At 43.1% G+C, this 21,535-nt stretch overlaps 2 protein-coding genes across 7 annotated transcripts in view; one reads left to right on the forward strand and one right to left on the reverse strand.

Annotated features, from left to right (window-relative positions):
• LOC133546112 (zinc finger protein 638-like) overlaps positions 1 to 4,500 on the forward strand; it is a 51,444-nt gene extending 46,944 nt beyond the window's left edge. For all 3 annotated transcript variants that reach the window (XM_061891956.1, XM_061891957.1, XM_061891958.1), the window contains one exon: positions 4,208 to 4,500. In XM_061891956.1, coding sequence (XP_061747940.1) covers positions 4,208 to 4,231 — 24 coding nt within the window. In that variant the 3' untranslated portion in view covers positions 4,232 to 4,500. The remainder of the gene's footprint in view (positions 1 to 4,207) is intronic.
• Positions 4,229 to 21,466, reverse strand: LOC133546113 (matrin-3-like). 4 transcript variants are annotated; one of them, XM_061891961.1, is made up of 22 exons: positions 21,364 to 21,466; positions 16,266 to 17,011; positions 15,992 to 16,053; positions 15,889 to 15,927; positions 15,726 to 15,817; positions 15,558 to 15,643; positions 11,948 to 12,064; positions 11,737 to 11,862; positions 11,490 to 11,663; positions 11,304 to 11,428; positions 10,977 to 11,220; positions 10,766 to 10,906; positions 9,630 to 9,735; positions 9,544 to 9,560; positions 9,348 to 9,470; positions 9,137 to 9,271; positions 8,942 to 9,070; positions 8,740 to 8,870; positions 7,988 to 8,636; positions 4,874 to 4,994; positions 4,666 to 4,781; positions 4,229 to 4,595 (listed from the first exon to the last, which is right to left on the reverse strand). In XM_061891961.1, exons 1-22 carry the CDS (start codon positions 21,401 to 21,403, stop codon positions 4,539 to 4,541), a joined length of 3,576 nt encoding a protein of 1,191 aa, XP_061747945.1. In that variant the 5' UTR covers positions 21,404 to 21,466; the 3' UTR covers positions 4,229 to 4,538. The 4 variants fall into 4 exon arrangements, with proteins under 4 accessions (XP_061747945.1, XP_061747944.1, XP_061747943.1 ...); XM_061891960.1 differs by having other exon boundaries at positions 8,942 to 9,271; positions 15,726 to 15,814; XM_061891959.1 differs by having other exon boundaries at positions 8,942 to 9,271.
• Between the last annotated feature and the right edge of the window lie 69 nt (positions 21,467 to 21,535).

Consider the following 21,535-nt stretch of genomic DNA (forward strand, 5'->3'; position numbering starts at 1 on the left):
TTGTCCAAGGTGTACCCCGCCTTCCGCCCGATTGTAGGTGAGATATGCGCCAGCGCCCCCCGCAACCCCAAAAGGGAATAAGCGGTAGAAATGGATGGATGGAAGTGTATTTATGATTAATGTTGTCAAGTGTAACATTACACACAGTTTGAACAGTATCACTGTTTTTGAATATTGAATTAGGTGATTCTGTGGCATACCACAAGATGGCGCTTATGTACCGCTTGTGGTAGACCAACCACTAAATAAATAAAAAAAACGAAGAGCAGAAAAGGCCAACAGACATCAATGAAATTTACTTTTAAACCCGTCCCTTAAGTAATCCAGCAGCAACAGAAAATTGTTGAATAGACGATATGTCCAAAATGTTGACACGCATAAGACTGGTTCTTGTCTAGCCGCATGTCGAACTGTCAGCAAAATAGTGCTTGCAAAATGATGATAAGTGTTGATAAATCACATTGCGCACGCTAAATAATTATATTTCCATCTTCTCCTCCCAGCATTGTGAGCCTGTTGATGATCAGCATACATTGTGCATATTAACGAAGACAGATTGCACGCCTTATTCTGCTTACTAAAAGGGGAACTGCACTTTTTAGGGAATTTTGCCTATCTTTCACAATCATGAGAGTCAAGAACATGTCTCTTTTTTTCGGTATTTTGAAAATTATAAAAAAGCTTGGAAGATGCAGCGAATAGGAGTCACTTTGCCGTCGAAGCCTCTAAAAAAACCTTCAAAACGCTCCATCAACGTTTTATATACACACTTCAAGTCTATATATAATGTAATAACAGACAATTTTATTACATTATATAGTATGTACAATATACACACTGCAAGTGTGTGTGTATATATATATATGTATGTGTGTATATGTATGTATATATATATATATATATGTATATATATATATATATATATATATATATATATATACGTGGCACAGTGGAAGAGTGGCCGTGCGCAACCCGGGGGTCCCTGGTTCAAATCCCACCTAGTACCAACCTTGTCACGTCCGTTGTGTCCTGAGCAAGACACTTCACCCTTGCTCCTGATGGGTGCTGGTTGGCGCCTTGCATGGCAGCTCCCTCCATCAGTGTGTGAATGGGTAAATGTGGAAGTAGTGTCAAAGCGCTTTGAGTACCTTGAAGGTAGAAAAGCGCTATACAAGTACAACCCATTTATCATTTATTTATGTGTATATATATATATATATGTATATATATTTTCATATGTATGTATATATGTATGTATGTATATATATATATATATATATATGTATGTATGTATATATATATTCATATGTATGTATATATATGTATGTGTATACATGTATATGTATGTATCCATCCATCCATTTTCTACCGCTTATTCCCTTTTGGGGTCGCGGGGGGCGCTGGCGCCTATCTCAGCTACATGGATTATCCAGAGAATAGTGCTCGATACCGTGGTAGAGCGCAATATGTATGTCCTGATGATTGAGAGAACCCCTCATGAAACAGTTCTGTAGAGATGAAGTAATCTTGTGATTTTTCCCACACATACATATGTATGTATATATATGTATGTGTATACATATATATAAATATATATGTATATGTATATACATGTATGTGTATACATATATATAAATATATATGTATACACATACATATATATAAATATATATGTATACATATATATATGTATGTATATATATGTATGTATATATATATGTATTGTATGTATCTATATATATATATATATACATATATATAATGTACTTAACATACACCATAACAATATGTAATATGTACAATATACACACTGCAAGTATATATATAATGTAGTAACATTCACCTTCTTAATAATATGTTCAATATTTACCATAGAAAGTAGTTTCTCAGTTTTTGCTCTTACAATAACAATGTCAGAACAGTTTGGTTGTACAGGTTACGCTAGATTGTTGGCGGTTTTCGGATGCATTTTTAAAGTGAGTTAGAGGAGGAATTGATTGCTCCAATTAGCTGCATTGCTAGCCACCTGGGACGAGACGATTTTTACATGTTAAACTACTGTAGTTGATTGTACTACATTCTATTGTTTTCTTTTTAAAGGCCTACTACTACCGACCACACAGTCTGACAGTTTATATATCAATGATGAAATATTAACATTGCAACACATGCCAATACGGCCTTTTTAGTTTACTAAATTGCAATTTTAAATTTCCCGGGAGTTTCTTCTTGAAAACGTGTAATGATGACGTGTACGCGTGACGTGCACGGACTGTTTGGAAATATGAGGGCTGCACACACACACAGCTAAAAGTCGTCTGCTTTGACCGCATAATTACACAGTATTTTGGACATCTGTGTTGCTGAATCTTTTGCAATTTGTTTAATAATGGAGAAGTCACAGTAGAAAGATGGAGTTGGGAAGCTTTTAGCCTTTAGCCACACAAACACACAGTGTTTTTTTGTTTAAAATTCCCGGAGGTGAAACTTTACTATGGATCAGAGCGGTCAAGCGAACATGGTTCCTCACCACTTGTCGACTGGCAGGTTTCCGTGAGAAAATTGTGGTAAAAAGTCGCCTCTTACCGGAGATCTGCGGAGCTTGCGCCGTCCATGCAGCTGCCGTGACTTCCCTCAGACACTGGCGTCAACACACCCGTGGACACACCCCTCCGACTATCAGGTACTATTTAATCTCACTAAAACACTAGCAACACAATAGAAAGATAAGGGATCCCCCAGAATTATCCTGGAAAATGTGTCTAAAAACATCTGAATCGCTCCCAATGCAATCGCCTTTTTTTTTTTTCCTAGTCCTTCACTTTCAATATCCTCAGCCACAAATGTTTCATCCTCGCTCAAATTAATGGGGAAATTGTCGCTTTCTCGGCCTGAATAGCTCTTGCTGCTGGAGGCTGCTACTTCCGGTAAAGGCAAGGCTTTTTTTTATCAGCCTTTAAAGGCCTACTGAAATGAGATTTTCTTATTTAAACGGGGATAGCAGGTCCATTCTATGTGTCATACTTGATCATTTCGCGATATTGCCATATTTTTGCTGAAAGGATTTAGTAGAGAACATCCATGATAAAGTTCGTAACTTTCGGTGCTAACAGAAAAGCCCTGACTTTACCGTCACATGTTGATGACTCCTCACATATTCACATTGTTTTTAATGGGAAACTCCAACAAAAAGAGCTATTTGGACCGAGAAAATTACAATTTACCCATTAATTTGAGCGAGGATGAAATATTTGTGTTTGAGGATATTGATAGCGACGGACTAGAAAAAAAAAAGTAAAAAAAAACAAACCGTGATTGCATTGGGACGGATTCCGATGTTTTTAGACACATTTACTAGGATAATTCTGGGAAATCCCTTATCTTTCTATTGTGTTGCTAGTGTTTTAGTGAGTTAAATAGTACCTGATAGTCGGAGGTGTGTGTCCACGGGTGTCTTGAGGCCAGTGTCTAATGGAAGTTGACGGCAGCTATGGACGGCACAAGCTCACCTTTTCTCTGGTAAGAACTGACTTTTTAACCACAATTTTCTCACCGAAACCTGCTGGTTGACATGTGGTCGGGATCCATAGGAAATTTTCACCTCCGGGAATTTTGAACAAGGAATCACCGTGTTTTTGTGTGGCTAAAGACTAAAGCTTCCCAACTCCATCTTTCTACTGTGACTTCTCCAATATTAATTGAACAAATTGCAAAAGATTCAGCAACACAGATCTCCAAAATACTGTGTAATTATGCCGTTAAAGCAGACAACTTTTAGCTGTGTGTGTGTGCAGCGCTCATATTTCCTAAAAACCCATGACGTCTTGCGTACACGTCATCATTACACAACGTTTTGTAGACGAAACTCCCAGGAAATTTAAAATTGTAATTTAGTAAACTAAAAAGGCCGTATTGGCATGTGTTGCAATGTTAATATTTCATTATTGATATATAAACTATCAGACTGCGTGGTCGGTAGTAGTGGGTTTCAGTAGGCCTTTAAACTACTGTAGTTGATTGTATTACATTCTATTGTTTTCTTTTTAAAAGGCATGTTATGTTCTGGGGAGCAAACACTCAACACTTTGTTTTAGCCCCAAGTGTGTGTCACAGTAGCAGCTGTTAGAAAACAAGTGAAATTCATATTCTGAGGTATCACGTGTGTGCGTGTAAATCAACTTTTTATTCTGTGTTTTTGTCATTTCAGGAGAAGATGAAAACTGCGAGCTGAAAGAACATTTTTATTTGTTTTACTTTCCATTCCTTTCACAATAAAGCAATGTGAAAAATTTAAGAGTAAAACATTTATTTTTGAAAAACATTCCAACTTAAATCACTAACGCAGAATATTGTTGACTCCTCCGCCTGTCCTCCCATCCTGAACGCTTGTTCACATTTAGATAAGATAGGAAGTGCGACAAGAACACATCACTGCTAGCAGGACAACAACATACGTCGCTATATTTGTGATAAAGCAGTTTAAATCAGTAAATAAAATAAGTATGAAAAAAAGTCGCCTTGTTGGTTTGAAGACGAGGTCACGCAGACGTCTTAGCTCGTTTCTTCTCCTTGCTTTTTTCCTTCTCCAGATGTTTCTAGAAACAAACGATTAGGGTGATAAGCAGCCCCACCTTCTCACTGGACGCCATGTGGGCGGAGCCTCACCTGAAGCTTGTCGTAGTGTGTCCGGCTGCAGCAGTGCGTAATCTTGGCCATCTCCTCGTTGGAGTAGAAGAGGAGACAGACGCGGCAGTAGTAGCCCATCTTCACCTGTTCCACACCTGCACACAAACACTTTGACGTCAACCTGGGCCTTCGCCATTACAACCGGCAGTTTTCGGTGAGAAAATTGTGGTAAAAAGTAGCCTCTTACCGATTGGTCTGTTGGCATCAAATGGCGGCAGCGGTAGAGACGCGGCCTGCGGGTTGGCTACAGCTGGCGGGGCGGTCTGGCTGGCAGAATTCTCTATGGCGACTTCCTCCTCCTCGGTCAGCTGCATCACAACGACACACTCGTTAGAGGGGAACATTATCACCATTTCTGAAGGGTTAAAACCAATAACAATCAGTTCCCAGTGGCTTATTTTATTTTTCGAAGTTTTTCTCAAAATTTTACCCATCAAGCAATATCCCGAAAAACGGCTTCAAAGTGCCTGATTTTAAAGGGGAACATTATCACAATTTCTGAAGGGTTAAAACAAATAAAAATCAGTTCCCAGCGGCTTTTTTTTTTCCGAAGTTTTTATTTTTATTTTACCGATTACGCAATATCCCCAAAAAATGCTTTAGAATGCCTGATTTTCGCTATCTGTGAAGCCAACGTCCATTTTCCTGTGACGTCATCCAGTGATATACATGCTAAGCAGGCGGATAGCACAGCAAGATATAGCGACATCAGCTCAGATTCAGACTCAGATTTCAGCAGCTTAAGCGATTCAACAGATTACGCATGTATTTAAACGGATGGTTGGAGTATGGAGGCAGATAGCGAAAAGGAAATTGAAGAAGAAACTGAAGCTATTGAGCGAATAGCTATTGACGCTATTCGGCCATGTCTGCCTTTGGATCGCCGGTAAAATGTGCAGACCAAACGTTCGGGACTTTCGCATCTTGTGACACTGGAGCAACTTAAATCTGTCGTTTGGTAAGTGTTTGTTTGGCATTAAATGTGGGTGGAGGGAAACGCTGGATGCAAATATAGCTACAAATGTACATACAGCTAGCCTAAATAGCATGTTAGCATCGATTAGCTGGCAGTCATGCCGCGACCAAACATGTCTGATTAGCATATAAGTCAATAACATCAACAAAACTCACCATTGTGATTTGGTTGACTTTATCGTTGGAAATGCATCTGCAGGATATCCATACATCTCTGTGCCATGTCTGCCCTAGCATCGCCGGTAAATAGCATGTTAGTATCGATTAGCATGCCGTGCTAATCGATGCACATTCTACTGAAGTCAACTTGAATCCGTCCCTGATCGTGTTGTTACACCCGCCGACGAGGCATGATGTCTCCAAGGTACGGAAAACAGTCGAAAAAATGGAAAATAACAGCTGATTTGACTTGATGTGTATAATGTGTTTGACAAAATGGCCGGTTGACTACCTATGTGACGTCATCGCTCCGAGAGCAAATAATGGAAAGGCGTTTAATTTGCCAAAATTCACCCAATTAGAGTTTAAAAAATATATATGGTCTTTTTTCTGCAACATCAAGGTATATATTGACGCTTACATAAGTCTGGTGATAATGTTCCCCTTTAACTGTCGTTATATCCATCCGTCCATTGTCCTGTGACGTCACTGCGGGAAGCCACCAGAAACAAACATGGCGGATAGAACAGAAAGGTATAGCATAGTAGCTTGGATTCAGACTCTGATTTCAGTGCCGTAAGCGATTCAACAGATTACGCATGTATTAAAACGGATGGTTGGAGTGTGGAGGTGGGTAGCGAAAATGAAATTGAAGAAGAAACTGAAGCTATTGAGCCATATCAAGACAGACAGCGGCACAGGAGGAAGCAAGGACGAATTCAGCGATCGCTTTCTAACCAACGATTGGTATGTGTTTGTTTGGCATTAAATGTGGGCTAAGGGAAAGGCTAGATGGAAATTAGGCATAATGATGCAATATGTACATACAGCTAGCCTAAATAGCATGTTAGCATCAATTAGCTAGCAGTCATGCCGTGACCAAATATGTCTGATTAGCACAGAAGTCAATAACATCAACAAAACTCACCTTTGTGATTTTGTTGACTTTATCGTTGGAAATGCATCTGCTTTGAGTGTTGCAGGATATCCACACATTCTTGCCATCTCTGTTGTAGCATAGCTGTCGTCGGTAAAGTGTGCAGAACAAACGAGAGACTTTCGAATCTTTTGACCACTGGTGCAACTTGACAACTGTTCGTGTTGTTACACCCTCCGACAACACACCGACGAGGCATAATGTCTCAAAGGTAAGGGAAAACAGTAAAAAAAAAAACGGAAAATAACAGAGCTGATTGACTTGGTGCGTGTAATGATATTGAGAAAATGGCGCATTGCTTCATGTTGTGACGTCACGGGTGAAAGGTCATCGCTCCGACAGGCTATCAATTGAAAGGCGTTTAAATCGCCAAATTCACCCTTTTAGAGTTCGGAAATCGGTTAAAAAAATATATGGTCTTTTTTCTGCAACATCAAGGTATATATAGATACATAGGTCTGGTGATAATGTTCCTCTTTAAGGACTTGAGGCTAACTTCAAATTTTCACTGGAAGCAAACCGGTGGCTGACTTTTTCTGTTTTTAGGTCAATGGGTCTGTTTGCACCGCCTTATGTATGTACGCACAACTTCTACATTTGCCAGGTTGCCGTAACCACTGGATGCATTTAGCTCAAATTCGCTTGTGTTGGACAGGAAGTCATACACAAACAAATTATCCTGTTTACTTTCTGAATAAAATACTTCCGTTTTCAAGGCAGATCGTATTTCACACTTTGAAACGGACGGACGTGAAGTCAGCAAGTCAAAGGTCAAGAATCTAATTTCACCTCATTGACACAAATGAGGCTGATTTTTGAGGTTCAAAGTTAGAGAATCCTATGTCAGGCATTATCTCGGGCAGCTATATGGGGATACGGCCTCTGGTTACAAGTTGAAAAGAGGGGTGCGTTTGTGCAAAGCTTGCCAGGGATGATGTTGAAAAGGTTGGTTCTGCAAGGCAAAACGGTCATCTTCCACGAGTTAAGTTAATGCCTTCACAGATGCCCGCCTGTGGGTACTGATTGCAGGTTGACATTGTGGCAGGACCAAGTTTTTGCGTCCACTCCTCTAGAAGGAAAGAACTATTTTTGGTTGCCTTTACTACAACACCCTTGTCACGTGATTACGCCAGATCTCATTAAAAGTCCGCAGTATTTCGCTGCGACAGGTGGGTGGCGAAGCACTGTTACGCATCTAGTAAAAGTCTGAAGTCCGGGATGAAGACTTACTTTCTGGTTCTGGTGTGGAACATCTGGAACCTTCTGTGTGATTTCGACTTTTTTATCCTCTTCATCCACAGGTCTCATTTCCACCTGCTCTGACGGAGGTTTTATTTGCTCCTCTTCATCATTGACTGCCGCTGCCTCTTGAGGTTTCATGTGCTCCTTTTCCTCAATGAGTGCCTCGTCATCCTGGGGTTCCAATTGCTCTTTTTTGTCTATGACTGATGTTTCCTCTTGAGGTGTCATTGGCTCATCATCCTCCCTGACCTCCACCTCTTGCTCTTTCATTTGTTCATCGCCCTTGACCACCTCCTCCTCCTCTTGCTCTTTCACTGGCTCAACGTCCTTGACTGCCTCCTCCTCTTGCTCTTTCATTGACTCAACGTCCTTGACCGCCTCCTCCTCTTGCTGTTTCATTGGCTCAACGTCCTTGACCGCCTCTTCCTCTTGAGATTTCATTGGCTCATCATCCTTGACCGCCTCCTCCTCTTGCTGTTTCAATGGCTCAACATCCTCCTTGACCGCCTCCTCCTCTTGAGGTTTCTTTTGCTCCTCTTCCTCTTTCCTGGCTTTCTTGACTGGAGGTTCTCCTTCGGTATGTTTGGCTGACCTCGAAGGCGTGCTACTCTTATCCCTCTTGCTGGGACATGCATGTCTGCACAAAGAGTAAGCAGTTAATCGACGACACAACTGGACAGGCAGTAGCCACAGTACAAACAAAAAGTACTGTGTCTGGTCTCTGAGAAGAAGAAACTCACCCGTATCTAAGGTGCGTGTACTTCCTGCTCACATACACCAGCAGTCGTCTGTCATTCAGCTTTGGTTGGTTGGCTGTGTAAGCTTCTGCCATTTCATTTGCGTCCTCCGCCCTCTCCATCTCCAGGAAACACTGCACCAGGATGCAAACAAGACGTGTTATTCGTTGGCCTGCGGCGACATGTTCTGCCGACAGTTCCTTACCTCTCTCTTGAAACGGTTAAGGAAATACTTTCGGACTTTGCCGAAGGGCTCAGCTAGTTGGAAGATGTCCTTGTCAGAAAAATTGCTGTTGGGCAGCTGACCCACGTACACCACCCGGCTGACTTCGCGCTGCGAGAACGGGAAGTTAGGTCGGTCCGCCGCCAACAAGGTTGGCGTTCGAGAAGAGGAGCTGACCTGTATCTTGATGGTCGGGTACGTCATGGAGTGGTTGACCTTCACCGAGCGCCCGCACACGGATGCAGAAACGTTACTGTTGTAGAACTTGACCATCGCCAGCGCTTCTTGTTCTGTGGTAAACTGAAGGTAGGCCTGGCAGGAAGTAAGGAGACGATCAGTCAGAAAGCTGTCAGCAGGTGCGAGTCGCCGAGTCAGCGATCCACTCTACCTCGGGTTTCCGGTCCAAGACCAGATGCCTCACCAACTTCCCAAAAGGTTTGGTCAGTCCCAACAACTCATTCAGGAAGTTGTGTCCTCGTCTGAAACCAGTCACGTTGACCACCCTCATCCCCTGACGGAACAACAAGGTTCACAGGTCACTTCCCATTGTTCCCACTGGGGTCAGAAGGGGTGCAGATACATACCCCTCTCCTCGACGTGTCTGCAGGGAGGAAGGAGACAAAAGATGAGACATTCAGCCGTCTCTGACACCAGACATGTGACAGCTTACCGATGCCCTCAGACTGCGGTCCTTCGTTTCCGGCCAGTTGCTCCTCATCATCAGCGAGTTCGTCCAGCGTCACAAACTCGTCCATGTTCTCCAGGAAGTTGTCATCCTGACAAGTCCAGCAGTGAGCTTTAAACTTTGACCTCAAAACAGTGTAGGGCTGGGTCATAAAAGGATACCAATATATGCGCGGTATATGTCATCGATATCATTGACAAAATCTTCTATTTTTTTCGTCTTTGTCGGAAGAAAGTGGAAGTATGGAAGCAAGGTTTGTTGAACCAAGGCACTCCACTTTTGACATTGCTCGGTTACCAGAGAGCAAGGTCAGAAGTGATCGGTGGGAGTGACAAACAGGTGACAGTACCAACTGTCATGTTTGGTTGTCTTGGCAGTTGATTCTTTGAATAGAGGGAAAAAGAGAGTCAAAATAAAAAAATTGTGGATAAAAGAGGAAAAGTCACTTGGACAGTATGACATTTTTTGGGATTTTTTCAAACAGGCCGTAGTCAGATCAATGTGGTCTGTACATGATGCAAGGCGCTCGTGCTCACCACCTTAGCTGCACCCACCCTCTGGAACACACCCGTTACTTCCTGGCACTTAATAGTGCAGACAATAGTTCTCATGTTTCTCTATGTTTACGTTTTCAGTATTTTCCTAAACTTTATTAAGCATTTCTTACATATTCCTTAATTTTGAGGGATAGACGAGACCATTGGCGAGACTAGAGCTGACCAATCTAAGTCTGTGGGCACGAACTGAAGAAGCCTACTCGGATGAGAGGCGAAACGTCTTCTAAAACAAACCAAACAGTCCAGTTAAATGTCCTGAGATGACAATGACCTGGATGAATGAGAACATTCAGAGACATTTTGTTAAGTGTTCAATGTGATTTCACAATTTTGTTTGAATTGAGTGTTGACCGTTTCTTTTCTGCCTTGATAGCCGAGGGGGTTATAATCAAAGGAAGATTACATTTCATATTAAAATGTTTACTCATATTTGTATTTTACTTTCGACAGGTCATAAAAACATCAATAATCATCGACAGACCGATATCACTTATCGTGATATAGCTTTCAGCCATATTGCCCAGCCCTACGGCAGTGAGACAGATGTCTCATTGCAGAAGCTACCTGCTCAGGCTTATGTTCCTCAGGACTTCCTGGTCCTGGTTCTGTTTTCTGCTTCTCCGACTCCTCCCCACCCTCAGCCTGCATGGTGGCACCGCCAACATCTGCCAAAGTCTCCGCCGTGACATCTTTGTCATCAGGAGCCTGGGATGATGCAACCTTTGAGAACAGGGGTCTTGTCGAGGCCTACATGTTTTACCGTCGGACCTCTTACCTTCTCCTGAACACTGCCTTCATTTTCCTCGGGCTCCGCCTCCTTTGCACCTGCCTCATTTGTATTCTCCTCCTCCGATTCCACAACTCCAGACACTTCCTCCCCTTCCTTGTCCTCTTTATCTTCCGGAGAAGATTGGGCTCTGCTGTTTTCATCTCTGCTCCTGGAAGGAGACTGAGACGTTTTTCTTGATGCTCCACCCTTGCTGCCATTCCCTGCAACATTTTCCAATCTGCGGCCGAGTCTGCGTCAGAGAAGGAGAAACGTGCACCTGAGCCCTTTGTTGATGTCGAGATGTTGCTACAGTAACCAGGTGTTTCGGCTTACTTGAGGGTCTTGTACTTGGTGCACGTGTAGACTCCGAGTGGTCGTCCTCGGATGGTGAGGGGGTTGACGGTGTAGTACTTCACCATCATGTCCGCATCATCTGACGTCCCCAATTGGATGAACGCCTGGCGGACACATCGGGGTTAGCGTCGACAGGAAGTGATAGCGAGCATGTGCGGGTTTCACCTGGCTGGACAAGAAGAGGTGTTTCTCGACTGTGCCGAAGCGAGCGGCGATGGTCAGCAGCTCGTCCCTGTCCTGTTTTTCTCTGGGCACGTTGGAGAAGAACACCACCTGACTGCCTTCAATCTTGGCCTCCCGGGACTGCCCGTCGCCCGTCCTGTCCGACGTTCGCTTTTTCTATGGGTGCGACAAAAGGGGCGCGTCAAAAGTTGGCGGCGGAAAGTGCGAGTGTTCCGTCCGGTGGCCTCACCTCAATGACCATGAGCGATTTGGACAGGTAGAAGTTGAGAGTCTTCCCGTAGAGTGTAGCTGGGTTCCGCTGGTAGTAGTTGACCATGTCCTGCGCGTCCTCGTGACTCTCCATCTCTAAGAAGGCCTGTGGACACACGCGGGACAATGCATCGTCAATATCCCTTGCTGGTAAGGCGAACATCCACAACAGGCGTGGCCGCCATGTGTACCTTGTGACTGAGGATCAGGTGCTCCTGCAGACGCCCGAAAGGTTCCGCGAAGGCCAACAAAGTGTTGTTGCTGAGGGGCTTCCTGTTATAATTGACCACCACGACCCTGCTCCTCGTCTGCGAAAACATCTCACTTCTTCATCACCAAACTCACATTCGCCCCATAGAATTCATGATGTAAAAGAGGGGTGTCCCAAGTCAATCAATCAAAGTTTGTGCCGCCTCAAAGGGCTGCACAAACCACAGCATCCCCTGATCTGAACCCACAGAAAAGTGCGGCCCCGGGGCAATTTGTGCCCTGTAGCTCAATCTTTAACTTGTCCAGGGTGTACACCGCCTTCTGCCCGGATGCAGCTGGGATAGGCCTCAGCGCCCCCATGAGCCCCGAGAGTGACAAGTGGTAGAAAATGGCTGGATGGATGCGCAATTGTTAGCATTCCAATATTAGCATGCTATCTTTTTTTGCTAAATTTGCAGGTATAGACCTCAGCGTCAAATATTTTGTTACTAACCAATGACACCTCTTAACATGCTAGCTTTTTTTGTTTTTGTTTTGTTGGCGTACACCTCACTCAGATTTTGGTACTAGACGGATGCTAACGTTAGCATACTAGCGTTTTTAAACTAATTTTTCAGATACACACCTGAGTAATACATTACAATTAGCATTTTACCATGCTAACATTAACATGCTGTCTTTAAAAACTACAAACCCTGTTTAAATATGAGTTTGGATATAAACGGAATACAATGATTTGCAAATTATTTCAACCAATATTATACAAATATGCTACAAAGACAACATATTTGATGTTCAAACTGGTTAGCATTTTTTTTTCAAATCATTAACTTTAGAATTTGATGCCAGCAACACGTGACAAAGAAGTTGGGAAAGGTGGCAATAAATACTGATAAATTTGAGGAATGCTCATCAAACACTTATTTGGAACATCCCACAGGTGTGCAGGATAATTTGGAAAAGGTGGGTGCCATGATTGGGTATAAAAAAAGCTTCCCAAAAAATGCTCAGTCTTTCACTAGAAAGGATAGGGCGAAGTACACCCCTTTGTTCACAACTGCATGTGCAAATAGTCAAACAGTTTAAGAACAACGTTTCTCAAAGTGCAATTGCAAGACATTTTAGGGATTTCAACATCTACGGTCCATAATCTCATCAAAAGGTTCAGAGAATCTGGAGAAATCACTCCACGTTAGCGGCATGGCCGGAAACCAACATTGAATGACCGTGACCTTCGATGCCTCTGACGGCACTGTATCAAAAACCGACATCAATCTCTAAAGGATATCACCACATGGGCTCAGGAACACTTCAGAAAACCACTGTCACTAAATACAGTTTGTCGCTACATCTGTAAGTGCAAGTTAATGCTCTACTATGCAAAGCGAAAGCCATTTATCAACAACATCCAGAAACACCGCCGGCTTCTCTGGGCCCGAGATCTTCTAAGATGGACTGATGCAAAGTGGAAAAGTGTTCTGTGGTCTGACGAGTCCACATTTCAAATTGATTTGGGAAATATTTGACATCGTGTCACCCCGACCAAAGGGGAAGCCAACCATCCAGACTGTTATTGACGCAAAGTTCAAAAGCCAGCATCTGTGATGGTATTGGAGTGCATTAGTGCCCATGGCATGGGTAACTTACACATCTGTGAAGGCACCATTAATGCTGAAAGGTACATACAGGTTTTGGAACAACATATGCTGCCATCTAGACGCCGTCTTTTTCAAGGACGCCCCTGCTTATTTTAGCAAGACAATGCCAAGCCACATTCAGCATGTGTTACAACAGCGTGGCTTCTTAAAAAACGAGTGCGGGTACTTTCCTGGCCCGCCTGCAGTCCAGACCTGTCTCCCATCGAAAATGTGTGGCGCATTATGAAGCGTAAAATACGACAGCAGAAACCCTGGACTGTTGAACGACTGAAGCTCTACATAAAACAAGATTGGGAAAGAATTCCACTTTCAAAGCTTCAACAATTAGTTTCCTCAGTTCCCAAACGTTTATTGAGTGTTTTTTAAAGAAAAGGTGATGTAACACAGTGGTGAACATACCTTTTCCCAACTACTTTGGCACGTGTTGCAGCCATGGAATTCTAAGTTAATTATTTGCAAAAAAAAAAATAAGTTTGAGTTTGAACATCAAATATCTTGTCTTTGTAGTGAATTCAATTGAATATGGGTTGAAAAGGATTTGCAAATCATTGTATTCTGTTTATATTTACATCCAACACAATTTCCCAACTCATATGGAAACGGGGTTTGTAATTTAGCAAGTGTAAACCTCAATGTCATCCATCCATCCATCCATTTTCTACCGCTTATTCCCTTTCGGGGTCGCAGGGGGCGCTGGCGCCTATCTCAGCTACAATCGGGCGGAAGGCGGGGTACACCCTGGACAAGTCGCCACCTCATCGCAGGGCCAAACCTCAATGTCATATACTCTGGTATTTCACCAATGCTAAAATGAGCATGCTTTTAACATATCATCGTAGTACCGTCACCATGCTAGTGTTTTCAGCTCATTGTGCTCTTATTTTGACGCTATCTGGGGATTGTGCTAACTATTTGTATTTTAGTTTGGCTCTTCAGCATTCACAAAAAATTTGTATTGAAATTGCATTTTCTAGTTCTTTTAAAAAGTATATATACACTGTATTGCGAAAAGTATTAGCCACCTGCCTTGACTCACATATGAACTTAAAGTGCCATCCCATTCCTAACTCATAGGGTTCAATATGATGTTGGTGCACCTTTTGCAGCTATTACAGCTTCAACTCTTCTGGAAAGGCTGTCCACAAGGTTGCAAAGCGTGTTTTAGGAATTTTCTACCTATCTTCCAAAAGCACATTGGTGAGGTCACACACTGATGTTGGTCGAGAAGGCCTGGCTCTCAGTCGTCGTTCTAATTCATCCTAAAGGTGTTCTATCGGCTTCGGGTCAGGACTCCGTGCAGGCCAGTCAAGTTCATCCACACCAGACTCTGTCATCCATGTCTTTATGGATCTTGCTTTGAGCACTGGTGCACAGTCATGTTGGAAGAGGAAGGGGCCCGCTCCAAACTGTTCCCACAAGGTTGGGGGCATGGAAATGTCCAAAATGTTTTGGTATTCTGGAGCATTCAAAGCATTCATTGGAACTAAGGGGCAAAACCCAACTCCTGACACACAACCCCGCACCATAATTCCTCCTTCACACAAAGCAGTACGAAATGTACCGTTCTCCTGGCAACCTCCAAACCCAGACTTGTCCATCATATTGCCAGATGGAAAAGCGTGATTCGTAACTCCAGAGAACGCGTCTCCACTGCTCTAGAGTCCAGTGGCGACGTGCTTTACAGTCTCCATGCTTAAGTGCTTGATTTTATACACCTATCACTATTACTGCGGGCCAAATTGTTAGGACACTTGATTCTGAACATTTGGATGTGTGGAAAAATACTTTTGGCAATATAGTGTACTGGTTTTGAAGGTGAATCTACCAAAATTACCCCCGCATCCTTTGATGTGTTAGTCGGGAGCCCACAGCCGAAAACATTTGGGCACCCCTGTTCTAACGTGTACAAGATGGACCATCAACAAAAACCAACCACGATTGGTCCGCCAACCACGAATGGTTGGTTTACTGACTGGTTCCCGGACGTTCCGTAACCCATTCCTGATCCCATTCCCGATCCTGAAACAAACAAACGCGGTCGATATAGTACTCATGAAGAAGGGTGCGGCCATGACGGCAACCCAGGAAAGATCTGTCTCACCCCAACCGGACATCATCCCGGCTGCCGATCCAGGTCCTGAGGGGGGCGGTCCGAGCAACCCTGCTGACATGTTGGTGGACTCCATGAGGCTGCTGGAGCACACACAACATGTGAGCAACACGCCAATGATCCCTAAACGTGTCACACGATGTATGTGTTTTACCTTCGACTTGAAGCCACATTTGGGTCCCACTCAGGATACCTGCAGGGTCACAGAGGAGGTCAATACAAAGTGTGTGTGTGTGTGTGTGTGTATAAAGACTCACATGTTGAGCAGCAAACGCCTGTTCTCCGTGTGTCGCAAGCCATTTGTATGCTGGTTCCACTCCTGCACGCACACGCACAATCAGCACAGGATCTTACGGCGCCACCACAAACCACGCATTCCCGGCTTAGTGTAGTAGTAGTTGTGTTTACAAAGATTGTACTTTAGCATTAGGTGTGCAAGGACAAAAAGTTGTGACGGGAAGAGGACAAATGGGATGGAGCAGCGACTCTGAGGTCCCGTGTGACTACGGCGGGAGGCGTGGCGGTACTCACCATGGTGGAATGCACGTCAAAGTCGCAAAGAGAGCACACGTGAGGAAACATGGGGGGTGGGACTCCCAAGAAGTCTTGAACTTTTCCTTGTGAAGGGGAGCCGCTCCTCTGCAAAAAGGCAGACTGGGACATAGACGCCCCCTGCAGGTTGCTGTAGGAGTCCTGGTGCGAGAGCTCGGAGGAGTACATCCCTCTGCCGCCATCTCCCAGGCCGGGACCGCCATAATTAAAGCCTTGCCCGCGGCTGAGGGAGACCTCCTGCCGGGAAGTGAAACCAAAATCTGACTGGCCAGACCCCTGATTCAAAGATGTCCCGCCCATCCTGCCCTCATTGTCCCAGCCGCCGCCTCTGTAGGACTCATTCGAGGACATGGCGGCTGCTCCCCGCCCCATGTCCCCTTTGCGGTTCTTGAGCTGCATGAGGATTTTCGGCAGGGTCTCCACACTGATGTCCTCCTCTGGAATCTGGGCCAGAGCATCCAGATCTGAGGGCGACAGCCCCAAGCTGGCAAAAAGCTTCATGGTGCTGCCAAGTTGGCCGCCACCACCCCGGGACATGCGGGAGCTGCTCTCCTGGCCCTCCATGCCACCGCCCCCCCCAGAATTCCCACCCACCATCTGATTCATGCCAAAGTTTAGAGTCTCTGCAGCGGCAAGGAGCCCTCGACCCGCGGCGAAGCCTTGTTGAGCGCCGTCCATCTGGGACCTCTGAGACATGTCGTCACAAAGTGGAGACGTCAAAGGTTCTGTGAGGCAAGAGGACGAGAAATGTTCAAGATGTGTCCGGTGGGAAGGATCCCTGCAAGTTCAAGTAGTCTGGAGCAAAAAGGGAAGCAGAGTCCTGAAAGACAATGAAGGACAAGTAGACATGGTGGTCTCCGTGTCCAAAGACCACCAACACTTTGCCGTGCACTCACACACGCACACAGCCATTGAAGCTACAGAAGCAGGCCCAAAAGTCAGACTGGAGCTGAGACGAGGAGAAAGAGGAAATAATATCCTTACGTGGACAAGGACATTTGATGTAGAAAAGGAGAGTCACGTGACCACAGGACGTATTTGGTATTGCAAGAAATATCTTTGATCAATAACGTGGAAAGAAAAAGGAGCCAACCAAAATGGACTGTTCAAGCTGAGTCAGCATTCCACGCACAGGAAGCTAAGCTAAAGTACATGTTGGGTAACAAAGTAAGCTAAAACTTAGCGCTGTTTGCAAGTAGCTAGGCTAAAATGTATGTTTTAGCCGTGTATGCATTCGTATGTATGTAAATGTATATGTTCATAATTAACTACTAACAAGTAGCTGTGTTACCAAGTAGAACATAGCTCTATGTCCAAGTAGACCTTTTCCCAAGTAGCTAGGCTAAAACGTAGCTCTATTCCTAATTAGCTAGTCTAAAATTTAGCTCTGTTCCTAAGAAGCTAGGCTAAAACGTAGCTCTATTCTTGAAGGGGAACATTATTACCAGACCTATGTAAGTGTCAATATATACCTTAATGTTGCAGAAAAAAGACCATATGTTTTTTATAACCGATTTCCGAACTCTAAAAGGTTGAATTTGGCGATTGAAACGCCTTTCAATTGATAGCCTGTCGGAGCGATGACCTTTCAGCCGTGACGTCACATCGGGAAGCGATCAGCCATTTTCTCAATCTCATTACACGCACCAAGTCAATTCAGCTCTGTTTTTTTCAGTTTTTTCGACAGTTTTCCCGTACCTTGGAGACATCATGCCTCGTCGGTGTGTTGTCGGAGGGTGTAACAACACGAACAGAGACGGATTCAAGGAGCACCACTGGCAAAAAGATGCGAAAGTCCCTCGTTTGTAGGGATGATACTCGAAACCCGTTTTCCCGGTTGTTCGATAAGAAAAGAACCGAGTCCTCGGACTCGAACCCCTTTTTGACAACCGGTACCTGTTATCGAGACCACTATAGTAAAGAAAAAGAGTTGGTTCTTTATTTGAATCCGTCCCGACCAGAAATGCTCCGTGAGACATCACAAGAAACGACATCACGTAGCTCAGTCATTAGGCGCAGATAGCGAAAGCAGGAAAACAACAGACGGGAAAAAGCGCTCCAAGGTGTAATAAAGTTCAAAACAAAATACATAATCCAATGAATAACTTTACTGAGAGAATTGAGCAGGGTACAAACACATGACCAACACTTTTAGGACCAACCGGAAACATAGCAACCAGGCTAGCAACGCACCTCTTTAACGGCAGCTGTCGCAACGTTCTTAAAGCAACCACAGCACATACATATATATACAACATATCCCCCTTTTTTAACTTTTGTTTTTCTTTCCTTGTAAACAAAGCAAAATCACACTGTATTTGTGTTATCAGTCTAATTATAAATAATGCAGACGAGGCGTGTTGGCTGAGTTCTTGACGTTTACTGCCGGGTGACAACATGCAACAACACTTTTCGGGGCTACCGCGCATGCTCGTCACTCCCGTTGGATGCTGGGTAGTGTAGTCGTTATATTCCCTAGCTCATAAAGAAATAATGTTAACTCAAAGTGTATTTCTTTTTTTAGCTTTAACTTTTCATATTTTAGCATTGTAACCACATTTGCAAACAACTTTTCCCTTCATGGAATTTTCTTTCAATAAAAAAATAAAGTGCAAAAATGTCAAAACATCATAAACAGTTATGTCAAATAGTAGCAGAAGTGGAGTTTTTGGAGAGCTGTATTATTTTCAGTTTTGTACCCAAGGGATTGATTTTATTTAACACTATATTATTATTTTATACACCTATAGTGATCACAGAGACAGGTTGTTTTTGTGTTACTGTATATATTTGTTTATCTGAAAAATCCCACTTAATATATTTTGAGTAACAACAGTCAATATATATATTTTTTATTTTTTTAGGTGGGTAACAGTCAATATTTATTAGATTTTATTTTTTTCTTATATAATAATCGCCAAATTCGTCCTCGCTTCCTCCCGTGTTGCTGTCTGTCGTGTTGTTTTCGTCGGTTTCGCTTGTATACGGTTCAAAGCGATATGGCTCAATAGCTTCAATTTCTTCTTCACTTTCGTTTTCGCTACCTGCCTCCACACTCCAACCATCCCTTTCAATACATGCGTAATCTGTTGAGTCGATTACGTCGCTGAAATCCGAGTCTGAATCCGAGCTACTATCTCTATACCTTTCTGTGCTATCCGCCATGTTTGTTTCTGGTGGGTTCACGCTGTGACGTCACAGGATAATTGACGGGTGAATATACCGATGGTGAAAATCAGGCACTTTGAAGCCGTTTTTCGGGATATTGCGTGATGGGTAAAATTTTGAAAAAAACTTTGAAAAATAAAATAAGCCATTGGGAACTGATTTTTATTGGTTTTAACCCTTCAGAAATTGTGATAATGTTCCACTTTAAGTAGCGAGGTAAGAGCTCAGCTCTATTCCTAAGTAGTTAGGCTAAAACTTAGCTCTATTCCTAAGTAGCTAGACTAAAACTTAGCCAGTTCCTAAGTAGCTAGACTAAAACTTAGCGCTCTGTTCCTAGGTAGCTAAGCTAAAACTTAACTATGTTCCTAAGTATCTAGGCTAAAATATAGCTCTGTTCCTAAGTAGCTAGCCTAAAATGTAACTCTGTTCCTAAGTATTTAGGCTAAAACTTAGCGCTATTACTAAGTAGCAAGGCTGAAACTTAACTCTATTCCTAAGTAGCCCTTTTCCCAAGTAACTAAGCTGAAACGTAACTTTATTCCTAAGTGGCTAGGCTAAAACTTAGCTTGATTCCTAAGTACCTATGCTAAAACTTAGCTACATTCCGTAACTAGACTAAAACTTAGCTCTGTTCCTAAGTAGCTAGGCTAAAACTTAGCTATGTTCCTACGTAGCTAGGCTAAAGGTTAGCTCTGCTCCTGGGTAGTTAGACTAAAACTTAGCTTGATACCTAAGTAGCTATGCTAAAACTTAGCTACATTCCGTAACTAGGCTAAAACTTAGCTCTGTGCCTAACTGCTAGGCTAAGAATTAGCTCAGTTCCTAAGTAGCTAGGCTAAAAATTAGCTCTGTTCCTAAGTAGCTAGGCTAAAACTTAGCTCTATTCCTAAGTAGCTAGGCTAAAACTTAGCTCTGTTCCTAATTTTTTAGGCTATAACTTAGCTCTATTCCTAAATATTTCGACTAAAACTTAGCTCTGTTCCCAAGTAGCTAGGCTAAAACTTAGCTCTGTTCCTAAATATTTGGGCTAAAACTTAGCTCTGTTCCTAAGTAGCCTTTTTCCCAAGTAGCTAGGCTAAAACTTAGCTTTATTCCTAAGTAGCTAGGTTAAAACTTAGCTACATTCCGTAACTAGGCTAAAACTTAGCTTTATTCCTAAGTAGCTAGGCTAAAACTTAGCTCTGTTCCTAAGTATTCAGGCTAAAACTTAGCTCTATTCCTAAGTAGCTAGGCTAAAACTTAGCTCTGTTCCTAAGTATTTAGGCTATAACTTAGCTCTATTCCTAAATATTTCGACTAAAACTTAGCTTTGTTCCTAAGTAGCTAGGCTAAAACTTAGCTCTGTTCCTAAATATTTGGGCTAAAACTTAGCTCTGTTCCTAAGTAGCCTTTTCCCAAGTAGCTAGGCTAAAACTTAGCTTTATTCCTAAGTAGCTAGGCTAAAACTTAGCTACATTCCGTAACTAGGCTAAAACTTAGCTTTATTCCTAAGTAGCTAGGCTAAAACTTAGCTCTGTTCCGTAGCTAGGCTAACAAGTAGCTATGTTCCAAAGTAGTTATGCTAAATCATAGCGCTGCAGATAAGTTAACAAGTACTTTTGTTAACAAGGAGCTACGTTGAAGCAGTAGATACTAACTAGTCTTCCATTATTCACTAAAGTATGCGCATTTGGAGGTTTAAATAATGACAATTACGGTGCTTAGCTCGACATCAGCAATGCTAACCTCGGCCTTAGCTAACGTACAATACCATGAGCTAATGTGAGCGGTTATTCCATTAATTATCTCACGTTTTCCTATAAGCACGGCAGTAAAATGTAGATGAGATAAAGACTCAACAGTTTTTTAAATACACGGCAGTAAAACAGAGTAAATAAGCAAATAATGCTAGAAGTAGAGATATTCTTACCTCGCGACTCGGACAAAGATGCTAACGAACGCGTGTGCATTCGCACTAAACTCTCGCGATATCACGTCCGCGGTGACGTCATGGCGGATGTGATCGTTTTTTGTCTCGCTTTGATTTTGGCTATTGGGTCCAAACATTTGGAATGTAGTACATTCTGACATGTTTTTTTTTA

The sequence above is a fragment of the Nerophis ophidion genome, linkage group LG29, assembly GCF_033978795.1.
Source record: "Nerophis ophidion isolate RoL-2023_Sa linkage group LG29, RoL_Noph_v1.0, whole genome shotgun sequence".
Lineage (NCBI taxonomy): Eukaryota > Metazoa > Chordata > Actinopteri > Syngnathiformes > Syngnathidae > Nerophis > Nerophis ophidion.

Bases quoted from the DNA above. Each gene is read 5' to 3' on its own strand.
- LOC133546113 (XM_061891959.1), bottom strand. From the start codon at position 21,403: ATGCACACGCGTTCGTTAGCATCTTTGTCCGAGTCGCGAG. The intron at 11,221-11,303 runs GTAAGCCGAAAC...TCTCTGACGCAG, and splicing joins ACCAAGTACAAGACCCTCAA to ACTCGGCCGCAGATTGGAAA. The intron at 10,907-10,976 runs GTAAGAGGTCCG...GCATCATCCCAG, and splicing joins AAGGCAGTGTTCAGGAGAAG to GCTCCTGATGACAAAGATGT.